This window comes from Tinamus guttatus, unplaced genomic scaffold, assembly GCF_059628265.1.
Source record: "Tinamus guttatus ecotype Peru unplaced genomic scaffold, ASM5962826v1 Tinamus_guttatus_pri_ptg000548l, whole genome shotgun sequence".
In the NCBI taxonomy this organism is placed as follows: domain Eukaryota; kingdom Metazoa; phylum Chordata; class Aves; order Tinamiformes; family Tinamidae; genus Tinamus; species Tinamus guttatus.
This window is the reverse complement of record NW_028289082.1, coordinates 1435977-1452351: the sequence shown is the minus strand read 5'-3', so window position 1 is coordinate 1452351 and position 16375 is coordinate 1435977. Positions and strand designations below refer to the sequence as shown.

Genomic DNA, 16375 nt, shown 5'->3' with positions numbered 1-16375 from the left:
CTCATCTGCTCCCTCCTCCTAGTTCCCCATTTTACACAGAGCACTTCAACTGCAACCCAAGAAGACCCAGCCTAAGCGCTGACGGGCCACAGAACTTACCTCTGAACCAGCGGCAAGGGGAGGAAATTGAGGGTAGATGTCATGTCCAGCCCGCAATCCAACATGATGGTGGTGGATTTGAACTTGAGCACGTTGCATGGTAACGTTGGATGTCCTGAGAGGCAGTACTGAAAGGAAAAGATGAGAACGAGTTGACCGTGAGCTTTATCAACACAGCAACGGGCCTGACAATGGTCTTTTTCTCCCAATTTTTAAACAAGAGGTAGTTTCCTGAGCACCAAAATGAAATCTGCTTGTCTCACAGCTGTGTATGTTAATTGGCATTTTCCCCAAGCCAAAGTATTAAGAGGAAGAGTCTCTTCTGTCCAGGTTTTCTGATCTTAACAAGAGGAGAGAAAATAATATAGTTCCCCTCCTCTAACACCACTTCTACAAAACTCCTGTGGAAATTAGTATCTTTAAAACTCAGTCCTGAACCTGTTGGAAATCAGCTAGAGAATTTGAAAACTGCCTGGGGAGGAAAGGGAGGGAGAGAAGCCCTACAGCCTCCAAGATTTATTTCCTAAAGCAATCAGGCTAATCACACAAACAAGGAGCAGCCCACGGCTGCTGCAGCTCAGCTGTGCATGTGCACAGAAGCAGCAGCAGCTCTGGGGCAGGCTCTTACCTGCCTTTTGTCTTGCTAAATGCAAACAGGAAACCCCAGGGACTGGATGGCTCTACCTGAATGGAGCGGTTTGTGTACTGAAAAATCCCAGATGTCTTCCAGGTTAATGAGCCAGTAAGCAGGTTATGTACAGGGGCACTGAGTGACATGGAGATGCAGCTGTCTCTTGTATGGAGAATGGCAAATATTTAGCAATGAACACAAGTGGTTGAAGTTTTGGAATGAGAAAAGTGAATAAAAATGTCATCTTTAATAAGTGGGAGTGAAAAACTAAATGTTTCCAGAGCGTGTGGCAAGCTTAATGTGAAGGTGTCTCTTCTTTGGCAGGGAATTGAGTGCATCTTCAAGGACTGCAAGAATGAGAGATTTTGCATCTCAAATACAAGATCTTGCATCTCAAAGTTTGGACATTTGCACCACGGCAACTCTCAGACGGTCAAACTCAGATTTTAAATTCAGGATGGGTCCAAATAAGATTAAAAATATCAATTGGTTGCCCATGTGCTGCTTTGAATATGAAAACAGTTTAGGTCATTTTCTAAGTCATTTACACTTATGCTTGTTTCCTACCCTTCACTCTGCTAAGTGGAAAGAAGGTAGATTCATCATTTTATTTTCTACCTCTGCTCATAATACATTAACACAGGAGTGCAACTGTTTGGATTAACAACTCCCAAGGACCTATTTATATACATTCATCAAAAAACAGTTTTAAATTATATTTAAATGCTAAAAAGCTATTAAACCCCAAACAGTAAATTAAAAATAATCGCCAAGACTTTTGCTTTGAGATTCATAAAATCTTAGTTATTAAAAAGCGACATTATGCTTGCTTGTAATTTAAAAAAACCTTTAGAAACCAAGCTGGTGGAGGAATGGAAATACATGTAAGGAATTCTGTTGCTTTATTTGTGAATGCAAATTTGCATGGGAAATTAAGTTTTCACCAGACCAGAACTTCAACAACTGAAGGTACAACTGAAGTAAATAGAAAGAAACGAGGGGAAGAAATCTAAATTATTTTTATAGCTTCTAAACTATTGGTAATAATAAAAAGAAAAGCAGCGAAATATCACCACTTCTATCAGCAGAGCACTTTCTTGCTCTGTTTTAAACTGTGATTCAGATTATGCCCATAACATCTGCAAGCTACCTGGAAAATCCTCCTCTTGCCTTCTGTAACAGCATCTAGTACAATCTGTATTTCACTGCCAAGCTGTAGCAAGCGGATTCCTGCATGTCAGTGGATTCTTTCTATCAGATTCATGTAAAGTGACCCAAAAACCTTTATATGTGTTGTGCAGCTATTTGCACATGTGACATTTCTGGGGCTGAACAATTAGACTTTTTTGGGTATGAATCCAAGAATCATAATGTCTGCATTATATTTATCTCTTCAGGTGCTATAAATGTGATAGATTATTTCCCACACAAATTATAGCTGTTACTGTTTAAAATAGGTCCAGGAACTCCAGTTACTAATATTCCTGATTTGACTAAAAGGCAAGTCCTTTTTGCACTAGGATTTGCTTGTTTTTTTCTTCTGTTATGACCAATGATCAGCGCAGCTAACACAACAGGTGCTTCTCCTATTTAAAAACAGTAATGGAAAAAGGACAAAAAACACATAGGAAATACTAAAAATATGCCCACCTCAGCTCACAACATCCTTGACAGGCTTCATAAGTGGCATGGTTTGACAGAGTGGGGCGCAAAGAGACTGAGACGAGGGGTTAATTGCAAATACTAAAAACCTCGTGGAGAAAGGTTCTTGGCGAGCGGAGTGCTCGAGTCTCTGGTGATCTCATTTATGGCAACGTGACAGAGAAAAGGCCTCAAGTCTCAGACTAGCAGCTCTCAAACACTGTGGATTTTGCAGGTTAACGCCAGTGAATTCTGACTGAAGCTGACACAGATTGCAATGATTTTTTGATATTATTATCAAATGCTAGCTTGAAATCTAAGGGGGAAATTGCAACTGGGTTTGCCTGAGCCAAAGCACATTAGAATATCTGGGAGTCTCTCACTTTCACTCAAGTTCAGAGGCTTTTACCTCTACCTTGTCCTTCCAAATTCAGCCTAAATACATGACAGAAGAGAGTGAAATATCATCCAACTCCTCCCTGCACAGCCCTAAGCATCAGCCATAATTCAAGGCAAATGCAAGAAAAAGACTCTGGTCTGGCCTCCAAGTTTGTAGACAAACCTAAAAATATTACAATAAAGATTTCAGACAGCTTGTATTTCTCTCACCTCGTCTCCCCTCTGCCCTTCTACAGGGGATGGGTTTTGCTGCTCAGCGTGCAAACGAAACAGACAATCTGCATTTCCACCACAGTTTTCATTTAAAGATTTCATTTCTCAGCTTGCTTTTTGGCGTGCATTATATTGATCGCTATGAACACGCACAGAACTGCTTGGCTTTGCACAGTAACTTCAAGGTAACTATAAAATCAACACTCTGAAATTTTGAAAGCGCTCTCAGTTTTCACTGGCAGGTGGAGAATTGCAGCATGTCAAGTGTAACGAGGCAATTCCTCCTGGAAAAGGAATGAGCGGCTGGATCCAAGGTCCTTGGAAAACTTAAAATAGTTGAAAAAGGAGATTTATACAGCAGGTGTCAGTAACATGGTAGCACGTTTTGTGATAACCTTCCCTTTAAAATATGATACTATTGGAGGCAAAATGTTTGTCAGACTCATAGTGCAATGCTAAGATCTATACGTATGAACATTGTAGGAATCATAAAAGAGGATATGGGGTCTACCATGAACCAGGGAGGCTTATTGCTATTTCCAGAGAGTGGGAGCCGCGCGTGTCATGGGCTGGCTCGGGTCCTGCTCCGAGACGATGCTTCATGTTGGAGAACAGGGAGAAAGTAAAAGACCTTCTCCTTCTCCTCCTCCTGAATCCCGCTGTTTAATTGGATATAACGCACGCAGACCGCAGGCGGGGATGGATGGCGGAGGAAGGAGGGGGCGACCCGGCTGCTCGCGGGCCCTTCAGCAACGCAGCGGCCTCGCACCCGGCTCATCAGCGACCGTTTAACGGTCGCTGCGGGAGTGCTGGGCCGCTCCCCCCGCCACACACACACCCGCCGGAGGGGTTCCCTCCCCTCTCCCCCATTGCCTCAGTTTCCCCCCTTCCCTCGGGGCGCCCCTCGCTACAGGGACTCACCAGCTTCATGCTTTACCCGGCTCTATTTACAGGGACAACCCCGTCCCTCAGCCCTCCGCGCCAGCGCTTCCTGCCCGCCTCACACCTCCCCGCCGCGGGGCACCATGGGACTTGTAGTCCCCACCCCTCCCCGCCCAGTATTAAGTCACGGCCGAGCCCGCCCCGAGGCATGCCGGGAGTTGTAGTCCGCTCCGCACTTCTCCCCGCGCCCCATTGGCGCGCCGCCGAGCCGCAGGGCACGCCGGGAGTTGTAGTCCCGGCGCCGCGGCTCCCCCCCGCCACCCTGGGGAGGGAGGAACTACAAGTCCCAGGGTGTCCCAGCGGCGGCAGGTGGGAGCTCGGATGTTGATATCAACATGGCGCTTGTCACACAGACAAAGACAGCCCGTCGGGTGTGATTGAGCCAAAAAAAAAAAAAAAAAATTACAGAGAGGGGGAGGCAGACAGAGAGACGGGGCGAGGGGGGATCCTTCCCTCGGAGCGGGGGAATCTGGCATCCGAGGCATCGCGTCCTCCCCCATTTTTGTTCTCGCAGCTCCCCCTCACGCCGGGGCGGGGGAGGAGGGAGGGAGGGAGGGGGCCGCCCCCCTCCCCGCTCCCGCCGTTAAATGGTGAGGTGGCGCAGGAGGCCGGATCCAGAGGTGAGTGTTGCTTGTGGCGAGGAGGGGAAAAAAAAAAAAAAAAAAAAGGAAAAAAAGTATGGGGCGGGGGGGTGGGTGGGCTGGAGGGAGGGCGTTGGGTTGGGGGGGGTTCGGTGCTGTGGGGGAGGCGGCTGGCGAGGAGGTGGGTGCGCGTGTGAGGGACGGGGGGACAGGAGGGGACACACGCAGCGAGGGGGGGTGGCAGCAGCAGCCGAGGCCCCCTCGGCCGCCCCTCGGCGCCGGAGTTTGTGGCGCCCCGAAGCTCGGGTGGCTCCGCGCCCCGTTTGCCTTGGGAGGAAGGTGCCCCTCGCAGCCCGGGGTGTGTGTGTGGGGGTTCCTCGCTGATTGATTGATTGATTTCTTATTATCCCCCCCCGAGTGGATGTGGGGGAAGGAATAACTCGCGGCGACAGCGTCCCCTCAGACTGGGTGGGTGCTTTTATTTTTGTTTGTTATGTATTTTATTTGCGGGGGGTGTTTTGCGGCTTTGCTGCCGCTGCCTGTGAAAGCGGAGCGGGGGGGGGGGGACACGAACAGCGAGGACCCCCTAAAAGAGAAAAAAAAAAAAAAGGGCGAGATAGGGGGCTGATGCTGGCCCGACACTTCGGCGAGGGGCTGCAGGAGGCTGTTTGGGGAGGGGGGCTCCTTGGGTCCCCTTAGAAGGGGCTGCAGGGGGGGATTTGTTGCAGCTCCCGGGGCTTTGCTGGCGCGGGGAGAACAGGTCAACCCGGGGTGTCTCCTTGCCGGAGTTTTAACGAGGAGGACGCAGAGGGGAGTCATTCCCCAAACGCGAGGAGCTCTTGGGTGGGGTGTTGCGCGCTGGGTTGTTTTGTACTTCTGGAGACTGGGTAAATGCTCCTTTTTTTTTCCCCTGTGCTCTTGCTTGGGTGGAGAGTGGATTTAACCCCCAAATACTTTAGGGTAAAGCGGTGGGGAAGCGCTCAACTGCTCCGTGCTCCTTGGAGGGGTCAAATAACACGGAGCACGATTGGTTTTTACGTGCAAGATGCATGCGAGGCGGCTGCGTTGAGTGCTTCAAGCTCAGTTTTATCTGATTTTTTTTTTTTTTTGAGTTGTTTTAAGAGTATCTCCTGGTATGTTTGCAGAGCAATACTTTGGAAAGGGTGGGTTTTCCTTGCTGTTTGTCTTTTCCTCAGACCTACTGGAGGAAAACCCTTGATCGTGTGGGCTGTTTTTCCTTCCCTGCTCGTATTAGGGAAGGGAAAAAAAGCTTTTTTTCTCATTGTTTTTTAGTGGGGGTTGAGGGAGGGAAAGAGGAAGGGGAAATGAGGATTGTGAGCGCGTTCGCGGTCAGATATATCTTAATTTGTTCTTGAGCTTAAGTAATGCGGGGAGCAAAGCTAAGTGGCATTAAGTACGAAACGTGGCCGAACTGAAGCTGGGAAGGTTTTAAACTTTGGAGGGAGGAAAGTGTTAAACCGACGGCCGGGGAACGCGTTGGAGAGCACAGGGTCGGAGCAGACCTGATAGACACTGGCTACGTGCCCCTGCTCCCAACTAACGGGGAAGGAGGAGAAGGAAACTGGTGGAAAAGCTACAATTTGCATGAATTGACACTGTGTAAAATAGATGGTCTGAAGCGCCCCTGGCATCCCATGATCCGACGAGGTCGTTTCTGCAGGGCTCGGCAGGTACAGACTCAGCTTCCTTCCTGGGATGGTGCAGCTGGCACTTGATTCCCTCCATGGATGGGAGAGGACCGGTCCTGTGCTGTTTTCTTTGCTGAGATGATTGCATTTTCTTTGGCCTTGCTGTACCCTGCCTCATTAGTAGGAGCTGCATCTATATTTATTTACCATTATACAGTGTCCCTTGGGATGTCGGGTGTAGTTTGGAGTAGGTATATATGGATTTATCACTCTTAAGATTTTTATTTTTTTTTCCTCCTGTCATGCTAGGGCCAAACCCTTCAACAGCAGAGAGCAAACTTAATTTATGCCAGTGTTTTGCATCTCCCTTTTAGCCATTTCTCTTCCAAATTGGTAAGAAAAACGTTTCTGACATGCAGATTGGGGCGGGAAGTAGGGGGAGAAGTGGGAAATGGATGTGATCGTATGATGTCGGGCTGCATTTGTTATCTGCCCGTTCCAGGAGCGCTGGGCTCCCTGAAGAACAAGATTTGATGTTATATGTGCAAACTGGGATTTGGGAACGCTGCGTCTTTCTCTCTTACGTGGAGATTCTTCTTTAGCCCCGTGACAGCCCCAACTTTTTTTGTATGGTTGACAGAATTGTCTGACGAGCCCGGGCATGAGGCTGGGAACAAGGAACTTGTGTTCGACTTCGCTGTGTCGGTGCTTCCTCCTATCATTCCTTTAGCACCGCGGCGAGCACCAGAACAGGCATCAGCATTTTTATGACTGTGTCATCCGACTCGGCTGCGAGCAGGTCTAGACGACATTGTGGTGTGCAGGATGCCAGCTGTTTTATAGGAATGCTTCCATAGGTGAAACTGCAGGGTTTCCAAGGAGCGGTAAGGAAATCTTCAAGAAAATCCTGTGTGGAGGAGGCTGGCTTATCTCTCCAACTACTTTATTAAGCAGTCTTGAGCAATTCCTTTCTCTCTGGTGACCTTTCTAGAAAATATGCATCTCTAGTTCTGTGATTCTGATAATGCCTCAGAACTAGTAACTAGCATGTGCTTCAGAAAGCTCAAGGCTTCTAAGACTGTTTCTGTATTTATAGTGTGGATTTCACTGGTGTCTTTCAAAGCAATGTTAAGAGTTCCTACCTGTCCAGTATTTTAAAAATCAAATTATTGCGAAGTGATTAATAGTGATAATCCGTAAGTTCATGGAAGTTCTTTATGTTTTTTTTCCCTCCTATCAGGATCTGGAAAAGTACGTTTGTGACACTCTTTATTTTTAAGAAAATAAGCATGGACTTCAAGAGTGGTTCTGCTGTTAACTTACAGGACTGCTCTTTTTTCCTTGGATGTCAGCAGGACAGTGTTGATATTTGAGTGTTCGATGATGGTAGGAAGGGAAACTGGAAGAATTAATGAAACTGAAAAGGAGAAATAAGCAGATTTGTGTGAGATGAGATGACAACGTATCTTAATCTGAGGAAAGGCATTTGTGATTTTGTGTATTTTAGTGCTGTGGATGTAGGGATCAGGGAGGCCCTACATTGCTGCAAAATTGCATTGCAGCATTCCAAATGCTTCTCATGTTCTAGGATGTTTTTAGGTTTTAAAATCAACCGCTTTTAAGGGATGCTTCCAGCTTAAAGACATCTCCTTTCACAATTGGATTCTTATTTGTCTTGCTGATAACTTTATGCAGATCAGACCCTTCTGCAGTCTGTTCCCGTTTCTACCAATTTTAATAGAGCAGGAACTAAGTCCCCATGCAATTCCATGTGGGATTGGGCCTTTAATTATACTGTCTTGATAGCATTATCTTGTTGGTTGTCAATTATGTGAGACCAGTGGTGTGATTATAGTGGGATTTTTCACAAGTTGTTCAGGAAAATTTGATTTTTTGGAGGGAAGGAGGTGCCTACCTCATATCCCTAAAGCTGTTTTTGTGTGTTAGACTACCTCTGAGTTACAGTTTAGTATTCTAATATTTATTCCTGACATGTCAGAAAGGCACTTTGGGACATTATAAAGACTAGGGCAGTGGGGTAGCTAAATATATGGAGAGTTCATGTTTCAGCACTCAGGCACGCAAACTGCCTTGGTGGTAGCTGCGAATGCAATTGCCAATGTTAATGCTGCAGATAAGTGTTTTGACAAGTGCTTTTGATTTGGGGAACAATGCAAACCAGGATAACAGGATGTGGAAAAATGTTCCCTTTCATTTTGCAGGTGGCAAACTGAGGTATAGAGAGGTTGACTTGCCCGGATTCATACATGGAGTCTGCAGAAGAGCTGGTATTCAGTCCCTCATCACCAGAGTTCGTCAGGCTTTAGTCACTTTTTCTTCTCTCTTCATTAATTGGCTGACTTCCGCATTTTAAAAATAACATCTAGAGATTATTTTTCTTTATTCCAGCCTCAGACTTTATAGACTGAGGTTTTTTTGTTTTCAATTGAGTCTCGAAAATACTAAGTTGAAAAGCTTCATCTTAAACAGCACCTCCCTGACATACGATACTATCTTGAAGCAGCCTCTGTCAAGTGAACCCTCTCATTGAAATCATGCGAGGAATTTTGTTACTCAACACTGGAGATCTTCTGGGGGAAAGGAGGTTGCAAGCTGTTAACTATGTGGTCTTAGTTGCAAGTTGGCACATAAGATATTCTTGTATCGAGGCAGTCGTGTGCCTCAAAGCAGAGCATTGGCTTTCTAGCCACCGGCCAACTGCAAATTTCATCTTAAAACTATATGGGATGCGTTTGTTTTTGGTGTGCCTGCTAAAAAGGGAGGTGCTAGGTTGAAAATCAGCTCCTTCTTAAACTGAGTGTTGTTTGATTGCCCTCCTCTCTCCTTCCATTGCCCCGTATGCTTGCACAGGCTTCTCTTGCGACCGTCAGAGCATGTTGAGAGGCTTTTATGATAGATAACCTTAAAGAGTATATTGTTTGGGATGCTGCTCGGTGCCGTTTCAATCGAGTTGACCAAAATCTTGTCGTTAATGCAGCTTGCTGCATAACATGCTGCCGAGCAAAGTGCTCATTTCACAGTTATGAAACTGCTGCTATCGCAATTAGGGCCTTATAAAGTCTAACCTAATCAGAAGTGATCGATTTATGGCCCCGACTTGTGCGGTGTGTGAGGGTAGTTCAGCTCTGATGTTTCAGCCTGGATTCATTACGGCCCAGCCGGTATCCTCCTTAACCACTCTGCAATAAAATAATACTTTGTACCTTCGTTTGTAAATCCGAGTGCTTTAGAGGTCTCAGAATTTTTACAAAGAGAGAAACTGAGGCACGAGGGCCTAGTGACTCGCTCAAGGTCATGGGCTGAGCTGGTGACAGCTGAGCACAGCTGTCTCTTTATTTCCCATCTATTGCTCATTTACATCTGTGATATATTAATATATTAAGTATATAAGGAATTTATTGGCTGGTCTTTTAATACGCTCTGTAAGAATAGCTAAGTCAATGAGATTTTTACAGTGATGGGAGGATTTCCCATGTTCCATTGACTTCTGTGGTTTGACACTTGTCATCCTCATTTATTCTCTTAATTTTACCGCTTTTAAATCCATTAGAATTTTTCCTTTTCTGTCATGCCAAAAGCACCACTGGGGTAAATTTTCCTCATAATAGCATAAGGGATGCCCTGGTTCCTCGTTTCCTTTCCTTCCTTCTTTTTAATAGGAGTTTTTGAGTGTGTTGGACTTCAAATCTATCTCAGGAATGCACATGCATGTTTGTTATTTGTTTGATTCAGCTCCGTGTTAATGTTGAGGCCAAAAGGCCGAACAATTACAGTTTTTTTTTAAAAAGAATTTAAAAAATAATCTGTGACTGGTTATTTTACTCGGCTCTGTGCGGATTTCCCTTTCCCAGTTCTTAATCAAAGCTGCGTGCAGAATCTGAAGTTAAAGACGACTGCACTTAAAACTGAGACCCGCTGCAGTGCTTTTGACAAAGTGTTTTCTGCTTTATCTTTCCTGTGCAGCCAACTACAACGTATGGAAGGTCAGTTAACTCTTTCTCCTACTGTATAAATGTTTACATTATCATTTAATGCTGGTCTCAGTGCAACAGCTGGTCTGAGATGTATTAATGAGCTTAACCCTTCATCAAGTTTTATGCGGGAATGCACCAAAATGACTTGCATAGGATGACTTAAAGCCTCGTGTCTATGTGCACAGTATATTGGCAAGTACTTTCTCGCAGTCACTATTTGCCTGGTCGGTGGAGTGTTGCTTTCAGATCTAAAGAAAAGTTTCTTACAGCCTGAGTAAACTTATTTCATTACCTGCCTCATGCATAGAGATGGCACTTTTATCCTCTTTACATTTAAGAAGAGTAACACTGTTTAAAATAAGTAGTGGCAAACATATATGAACCCTCTTCACTGCTGTGGTGGTAGATGAGGTATAAATGTTGGGCTAAGGAAATGATTTACATGCCAGACATACAAACTATATTAATTATGTTTCACTCTAAATGTCTCCAGCTGAATCTCCCTTGCTCTGAATTCCTGCCCTTGGTCTTCTCTGGGCCTCTGACTCCATGGCTACGAAGTCTTGTTTTTCTTTCATTAAAACAAAAAATGTCAGGGAATCTTACGCTCATCAATAAACCAACTGTTACTGCAGAAACAATACTGTAGGCTCCCCTTTCAGCGAGCCTTGTGAACAGCCAGTTTTATTCTTCTGATAAGCTTGAGTCCTATCAATTAGGAAGTGGAGCATATAGTCATTTCCTGCGTTTTGAGCTGCCCATTTCTGATGAACTCTGAAGCAAGCCCTGAATCTGCTTTTTGTTCTGCCCGTGGTACTGTAATATTAATGGAAGCAGAAAGCATTTAGTTAGTCGGTAAAAATGCAAGCCCTGTTTCTACTCGGATATTTATTCTGACCTTTATTTTGGACACTTTTCTCTGTCATGATCAGCTTCTCTGATTACAATGTTAGCTTTCACCAGAAATGGCCCTGTGATTTAACTAGCAGGGCTGGGGCCTTGGAGCGACTGGGTGTGCAGCAGCTCTGACATTCAAGCAGCCCTCAAGTCAGTCTGGAAAAGGGAACCCTTCTCAGCACCGAGATCTCGCTGTGTTCTCCTTTCTGGGCTCGCTTTATGACCCAGGCCAAACTCCTTGACCTGCCTGTGTTCCAGTGTAATACGAAAATAATCCTGTTCAGGGCTGTTGAGATGTTTTCATGGTTGTGAAGTATTTGAAGCTTCTTGGCTGGAGAGCCTGCTCAAAGGTGCACACTGCTCTCTCATTGTATAAACATGAATGGCACAAGCAGATTTGCACAGAGTAAGAACTAGTTATTTAAGCTAGTACTGATATATATATACATACACACACGTGCATGTAATTTTTTGTCACAAATGGGAGAGATGTAGTTCATCACGGGTTTCTCAACTGATTTGTGTTACACGTTGGCTGCAAGACCTCACAGGCAGGACTTTTCTCACTGGTTTGGATTTTGGAGGGCTCCATCCATCTGGAGCAGTGGTGTTTTAGTGCCAGCAAGACTGAAAAAGAGGGAACTTGGTGAACAAGAAACTCATGCCTCTAATTTCCTCATCAGCAGAAGGAGGCTGGTGTTAGCATATTGCAGATTCACAAACTTTAAGGCCAGAACACCCAATTAAACCCCCTTGTCTGGTGTGCTTTATATCCCAAGTCCATAAATTTCAATCGTTTTCCTCAGAAACTGAGACCCATAACTGCTATTTGTCTAAAAACAACGTGAAAAGCCCCCAGCCTTGTGGGTCCATCGCTGGTAATTTCGAACCCATTGCATCTCTTGGTAATTTGTGCCATCTCACTGTTAAAAATAAGGCTGATTTCTCATTTGAATTTGTCTAAGTTCAGCTGCTGGTTCTTGTTATGACCTTCCTGACGAGATTAGAGCCCTTTAGTATCCAGTGCTTTCTTGCCATGGAGGTACTTACACGCTGTAATCAAGTTACCCAATTGATAAGGAAACAGAGTTGAGCTTTTAAGTCTCACTCTGAGGCATTTTCTGCAGCGCTCAGATCATCCGGTCGTTCTTCATGGTCTCCATTTATTTTTAACGTTGCGGAAACCCAAAATGCCCAATGTTCCAGGCTGAGTGAAGTGTGATGACCCTTCCTGCTACCCTTCTGCTTAAACGCTTTGCAAGACCCTTCTGCATGGGCAAATCCTCTCTGTGAGCCTGTCCTGATGCTGGGCTCCTTCTAGTAAAGTTTGTCACTCTGTAGTTATGCTCTGCCTTTCTTAGAGTAGAAATAAACCTTTGTATTTGCATGTGTTTTACTTTCCTGAATGTATTTTACTTTCCTGAACCCTGCTAAGCTACAGAATCCAGGCTGCTTTTATTTGCTGCCCTCTCCTCATCACTACACACTGTTCCTATAATCTTGATGTCAGTCACCGGGTTTTATCTGCAGTGATAAAAATGTTGAACTGCATCAGACCTTAAATTTAGTGACAAAAGAAATTTAGCATGATGCAATGCCAGGATGTAGCTTAAGAGCTGGTTAACTGAGAGATTTGGGAAAGGAGCCGTCGATACGGAGTGGGCCATGTGGACCCACACTGGAGGTGTCCTCTGTGTGCATATTTTCTTCAACGACTCCTGTAAGCTCAAAGTTAGCCCTTCGTCCAGGTATCTGCCACAAAGACTTGCTGATTGGCATTACCTGTGTTTTCCTGCTCTCTAATTCTGTACTGGGAAAAACATTTTGATATCCAGGTGACCACCTTGCAGCTCTACGAGTTTATTCTACCTCTCCTTTAGCTTCAGCACAGCAGGAATATTCACCCAGCGTGGGGTTTGCCATGATGTTGCAGAGACTTTCTCCTTAAATGTGAGGGGAAAAAGCCCTGCAAGACCCCAAGCACCCTCTGTTAGGCTGATTTACAAATGTTCCCCCATAATAGATATGCTTACAGTCATCTCTTATTACTTCTAGATTAGAAGGTACTTTGTGTGACACAAGTTGCCCCGTATCTTTTTAGTGCAGAACAGTTCACAGTGATCTTGTCTCTTCCCTCCCAAATACTGTTTTATTTATTTATTTTGTCTCGAATCTTGCACCTCTGTAAGAGGAACATCCCAAGACACTTTTGTTTCCGAGTGTCTGCAAGCATGAAAAAAATAAGGCATGCTTTGGGGGCAGCAGTGGTGTTATCTGCTTGCAAACCTTCTGGCATCGTGGAAATTAGGACCCTCTTGCCTTTGCAGATGGCTACTTTTGAAGAGACTCATGAATTACCCTTCGTTTCATGGGCATAATTTTAAGAAATATTCAACTTCTTGGTCACACTCATGTAAATCATCTCATTTCCAGCAAAGTGCCTTTTTTGGTTAAAAATGCATCTCCCTTTATGTGCTGGTTGTTTATTTGCCTTGAGGTTTCCCTTTTGCTGTCCCAAATGGATTCAGCTTTTAGTCCCTGCCATGTTCCAGCCATGAGCAGGACTGTACACGGATATCTCTTCCTATAGGAAACACAATATTTCTGTTGATGTCTTTCCATTCTGGCTGAGAAACCTGTCGCAGAGGTAGGATTTGAAAACAGTTTCAGAAGGAGAAGGTGGTGAGGAAGGAATGAGTCCTGATGCCCAGGATCTTGGAGGCTTGGGAAGAAACCATAAGAGAAGTTAGGACATTTCTGCAGCTTGAAATCCAAGGTGTGGTGAGTAATTCACACTCAGTGCGTGCTGTTTTCTTGCACACAAGTATTTCTTGCACTGCAAACCTCTGAGCTCAGCCAGCGGCTTTCCTGCCTCCTAGCTAAATTGGTATCTGATTTTTTTTTTTAAGCTCTTCTGCTGTCTTCTTGCAGGAGTTGTTTATTGACTGAAATTGTTTCCATATGGCTGCAATGTAGAGCTTGATTACATTAAACGTGGCGCTTTCCTGTGGCATTGCAGTGCTATGGAGTGATCAGCCCTCTTTTCTTCCTCCCAGCCTCTTCTTCCTCCATTAAAATCTGTTTTTTTGAGGGGGGGACACGTGTAACTTGTTTAGGTCACATCTTTCCCCCTCCCAAGTAACACAAAACTGGGATCTGGTTCTTTTGCTGGCTTTGTATTTGATTGCTTAGGTAGGTTAAGATTGCTTCTAAAATGATAGTGAAATACTTAGGATGAACAGCACTGATGTGATTTCAGCTTGAGAGCATTACTGGAACAGGGGCCCCATGTGCTGCACGCTCCACACGTGCACTGTAAGCAATAGCTCCTCCAAAGAGCCTGCTGCCCATCAGGACAGTCCATTTGGATTGTATTTGCTTACACTAATGAGAATCAATTGAAATAGTGCTTCAAAAAGGTGTGAAAATTCCTCTGCCTAGAAGCTTGGGCTGCTGCAAGGCCAAATTTCCTACTTAGAGTCTGGAAGCTGCGTCTGGTTTGCAGAAAACAGATCCATTTAATGACAAATGGATACAGGGTACCTGCAATAAGAGTAAAAGTTAATTGTTGGTTGAGTAGTGAAGCATCTCCACCCTTTCATAGCTATTAGTGTTACAATTATACTTTCTTTTACAAACTTCAGCTTATACCGATTCCAAGATGGATTCTTTTTCCAATTAGAAATTCATTTCTACTTATGTTTTTTTTTTTAAATGGTATCTATATACCTCTTAAACGTTAATTTTTATACAGGTGTATATAGTGCCCACATTTCTTGTAAAATATTGAAAAAGAATCTAAAAATGTCTGTTTTTTATAGCTACTCTGTCATAGGCTACCACAGTCACCGCTGTCCAAGCACAGGGATCCAGGATCTGATGAAGCAGGAAAGCAGCTCTGGACAGGAGCAGTCTCCCCTGCATGTGCAGGGAGAACATCTTCATTTCCTTATATTCTAGTAGTTCAGATCAAAGAGTAGTTAATTCAAAAGGGAGAAAGCATTTGGGAGCAGTAAATGCAAAAACACTTGTTTTTGCTCTCCTAATATAAAGTGGGAAAAAAAGGCTGGTGAGGAATCAGATTCACTAATACTGAAGTCTTTCAGAGGAGGACACGGCAAGGTTCGATTCACTTAATAAAGATAATTCATTTGTTTTCATGAAATCACTTTTAAATGCAGACTGTGTTTCCATAACGCTTTTATGCACCCAGTGCATAAGATGTATCACTCACGATTCATAAAACTGTAATACATAAAACAATTTTAAAATGCCAGCTTTTATAAACAGGCTGGCTAATAACGCAGGGCAGGAACTGGAAGCCAGGTACTGGTCATGCTTTTGCCTGAAAAATGAAACAGCCTCAACAGGAAGAAGTGAGTTTTCCAAAGACCTTGATTATCTGGTAACTTGCAGAGCTCTCTGGAGCTTTAAGGGAGATTCAAGCCACAAATTATTTGAATACAGGTGTCCTGTAATTCAGGAGTGTTTCACCTGAAAACTGATGGGCAAAAGAGAGACGGTGCCATGAAGCTGACAAAAATTTATTCTCCTTGTGCTTTGTTTTTTGCTTTGTTTTTTCTGCTTTTGGTGGCTCTAGGTCCACCATGGTAGATTTGGGGGGTACTTTTAGATTCTTCTTAGGTGCTTTTCTGCAGTATGGGAAAGACCTTTTTGTGAAAGCCTGTGAATCCTGTTGTTGTGGCAGGATGCCTACAAACCCTAATTTATCCTGAAAAATCTTCCTCTTCCATAGTTTGCAAAATAGTTTGGGAAAGAGAGGCTGGAGAAGCCTTTCAGCCTCTCGGATGGTTGAGAATGGAACAGCAGGAGTACCGAATTATCTCTACTTTCCATCAAACTTCAATTCCTTTAAGGCCCGAGCCTCTCAAATGAGATCTAATAAACATTAGGGTCGGAGCGAGTGCTCCACACTGGTTTACACAAGAACTGAACTGGAACTATATTGAGGAAACCTTTCCCAATTAACTGGAGATCACCAAGTTCCAGGTCCTTTCATGCTCGGGCCTAATTAACTGTCCATTGTTTTTGCTTTGGAGAGTCTTTCCCTGTCCACTTTCCAAGGGAGACGTCCCTTCCGTCCCCTGGGAGACGTCCCAAGGAATCATCCCTTCCTGCAATTATTTGATGGGACAATTTACTGCGTGCAGCCTTCCTCCTCCCACCCTCCTTGGGAGCAGCTCCTTCGGAATCTCCTTTTGGAGACCCAACTCTGCCCTATGGTCTTGGTCCATCAGTATATTTTGAGTGCAATTATGTGGTTTTTTTCTTATTTTTCTTCTTTAAATGTTAAAGGGAGAGCTTAGG

General features: G+C 44.4%; 2 protein-coding genes across 9 annotated transcripts in view; one reads left to right on the top strand and one right to left on the bottom strand.

The window, feature by feature from the left end:
* The window catches only part of INTS9 (integrator complex subunit 9), a 53941-nt gene extending 49966 nt beyond the window's left edge, over positions 1-3975 (bottom strand). Inside the window, exons 1-2 of the mRNA XM_010222956.2 lie at positions 3905-3975; positions 100-227 (exon numbers count right to left, since the gene is read on the bottom strand). Of these exons, the coding sequence (XP_010221258.1) occupies positions 100-227; positions 3905-3913 (137 nt within the window). The 5' untranslated portion in view covers positions 3914-3975. The remainder of the gene's footprint in view (positions 1-99; positions 228-3904) is intronic.
* Positions 3976-4183: 208 nt separating this feature from the next.
* Positions 4184-16375, top strand: part of HMBOX1 (homeobox containing 1) — a 77890-nt gene continuing 65698 nt past the window's right edge. For 7 of the 8 annotated variants that reach the window (XM_088534381.1, XM_088534378.1, XM_088534380.1 and 4 more), the window contains exon 1: positions 4184-4545. The gene's annotated coding sequence lies outside the window, so the exon portion shown is untranslated. Of the gene's footprint in view, positions 4546-4884; positions 4975-16375 lie in introns of those variants that run through there. The other variant, XM_088534376.1, reaches the window with a different exon arrangement.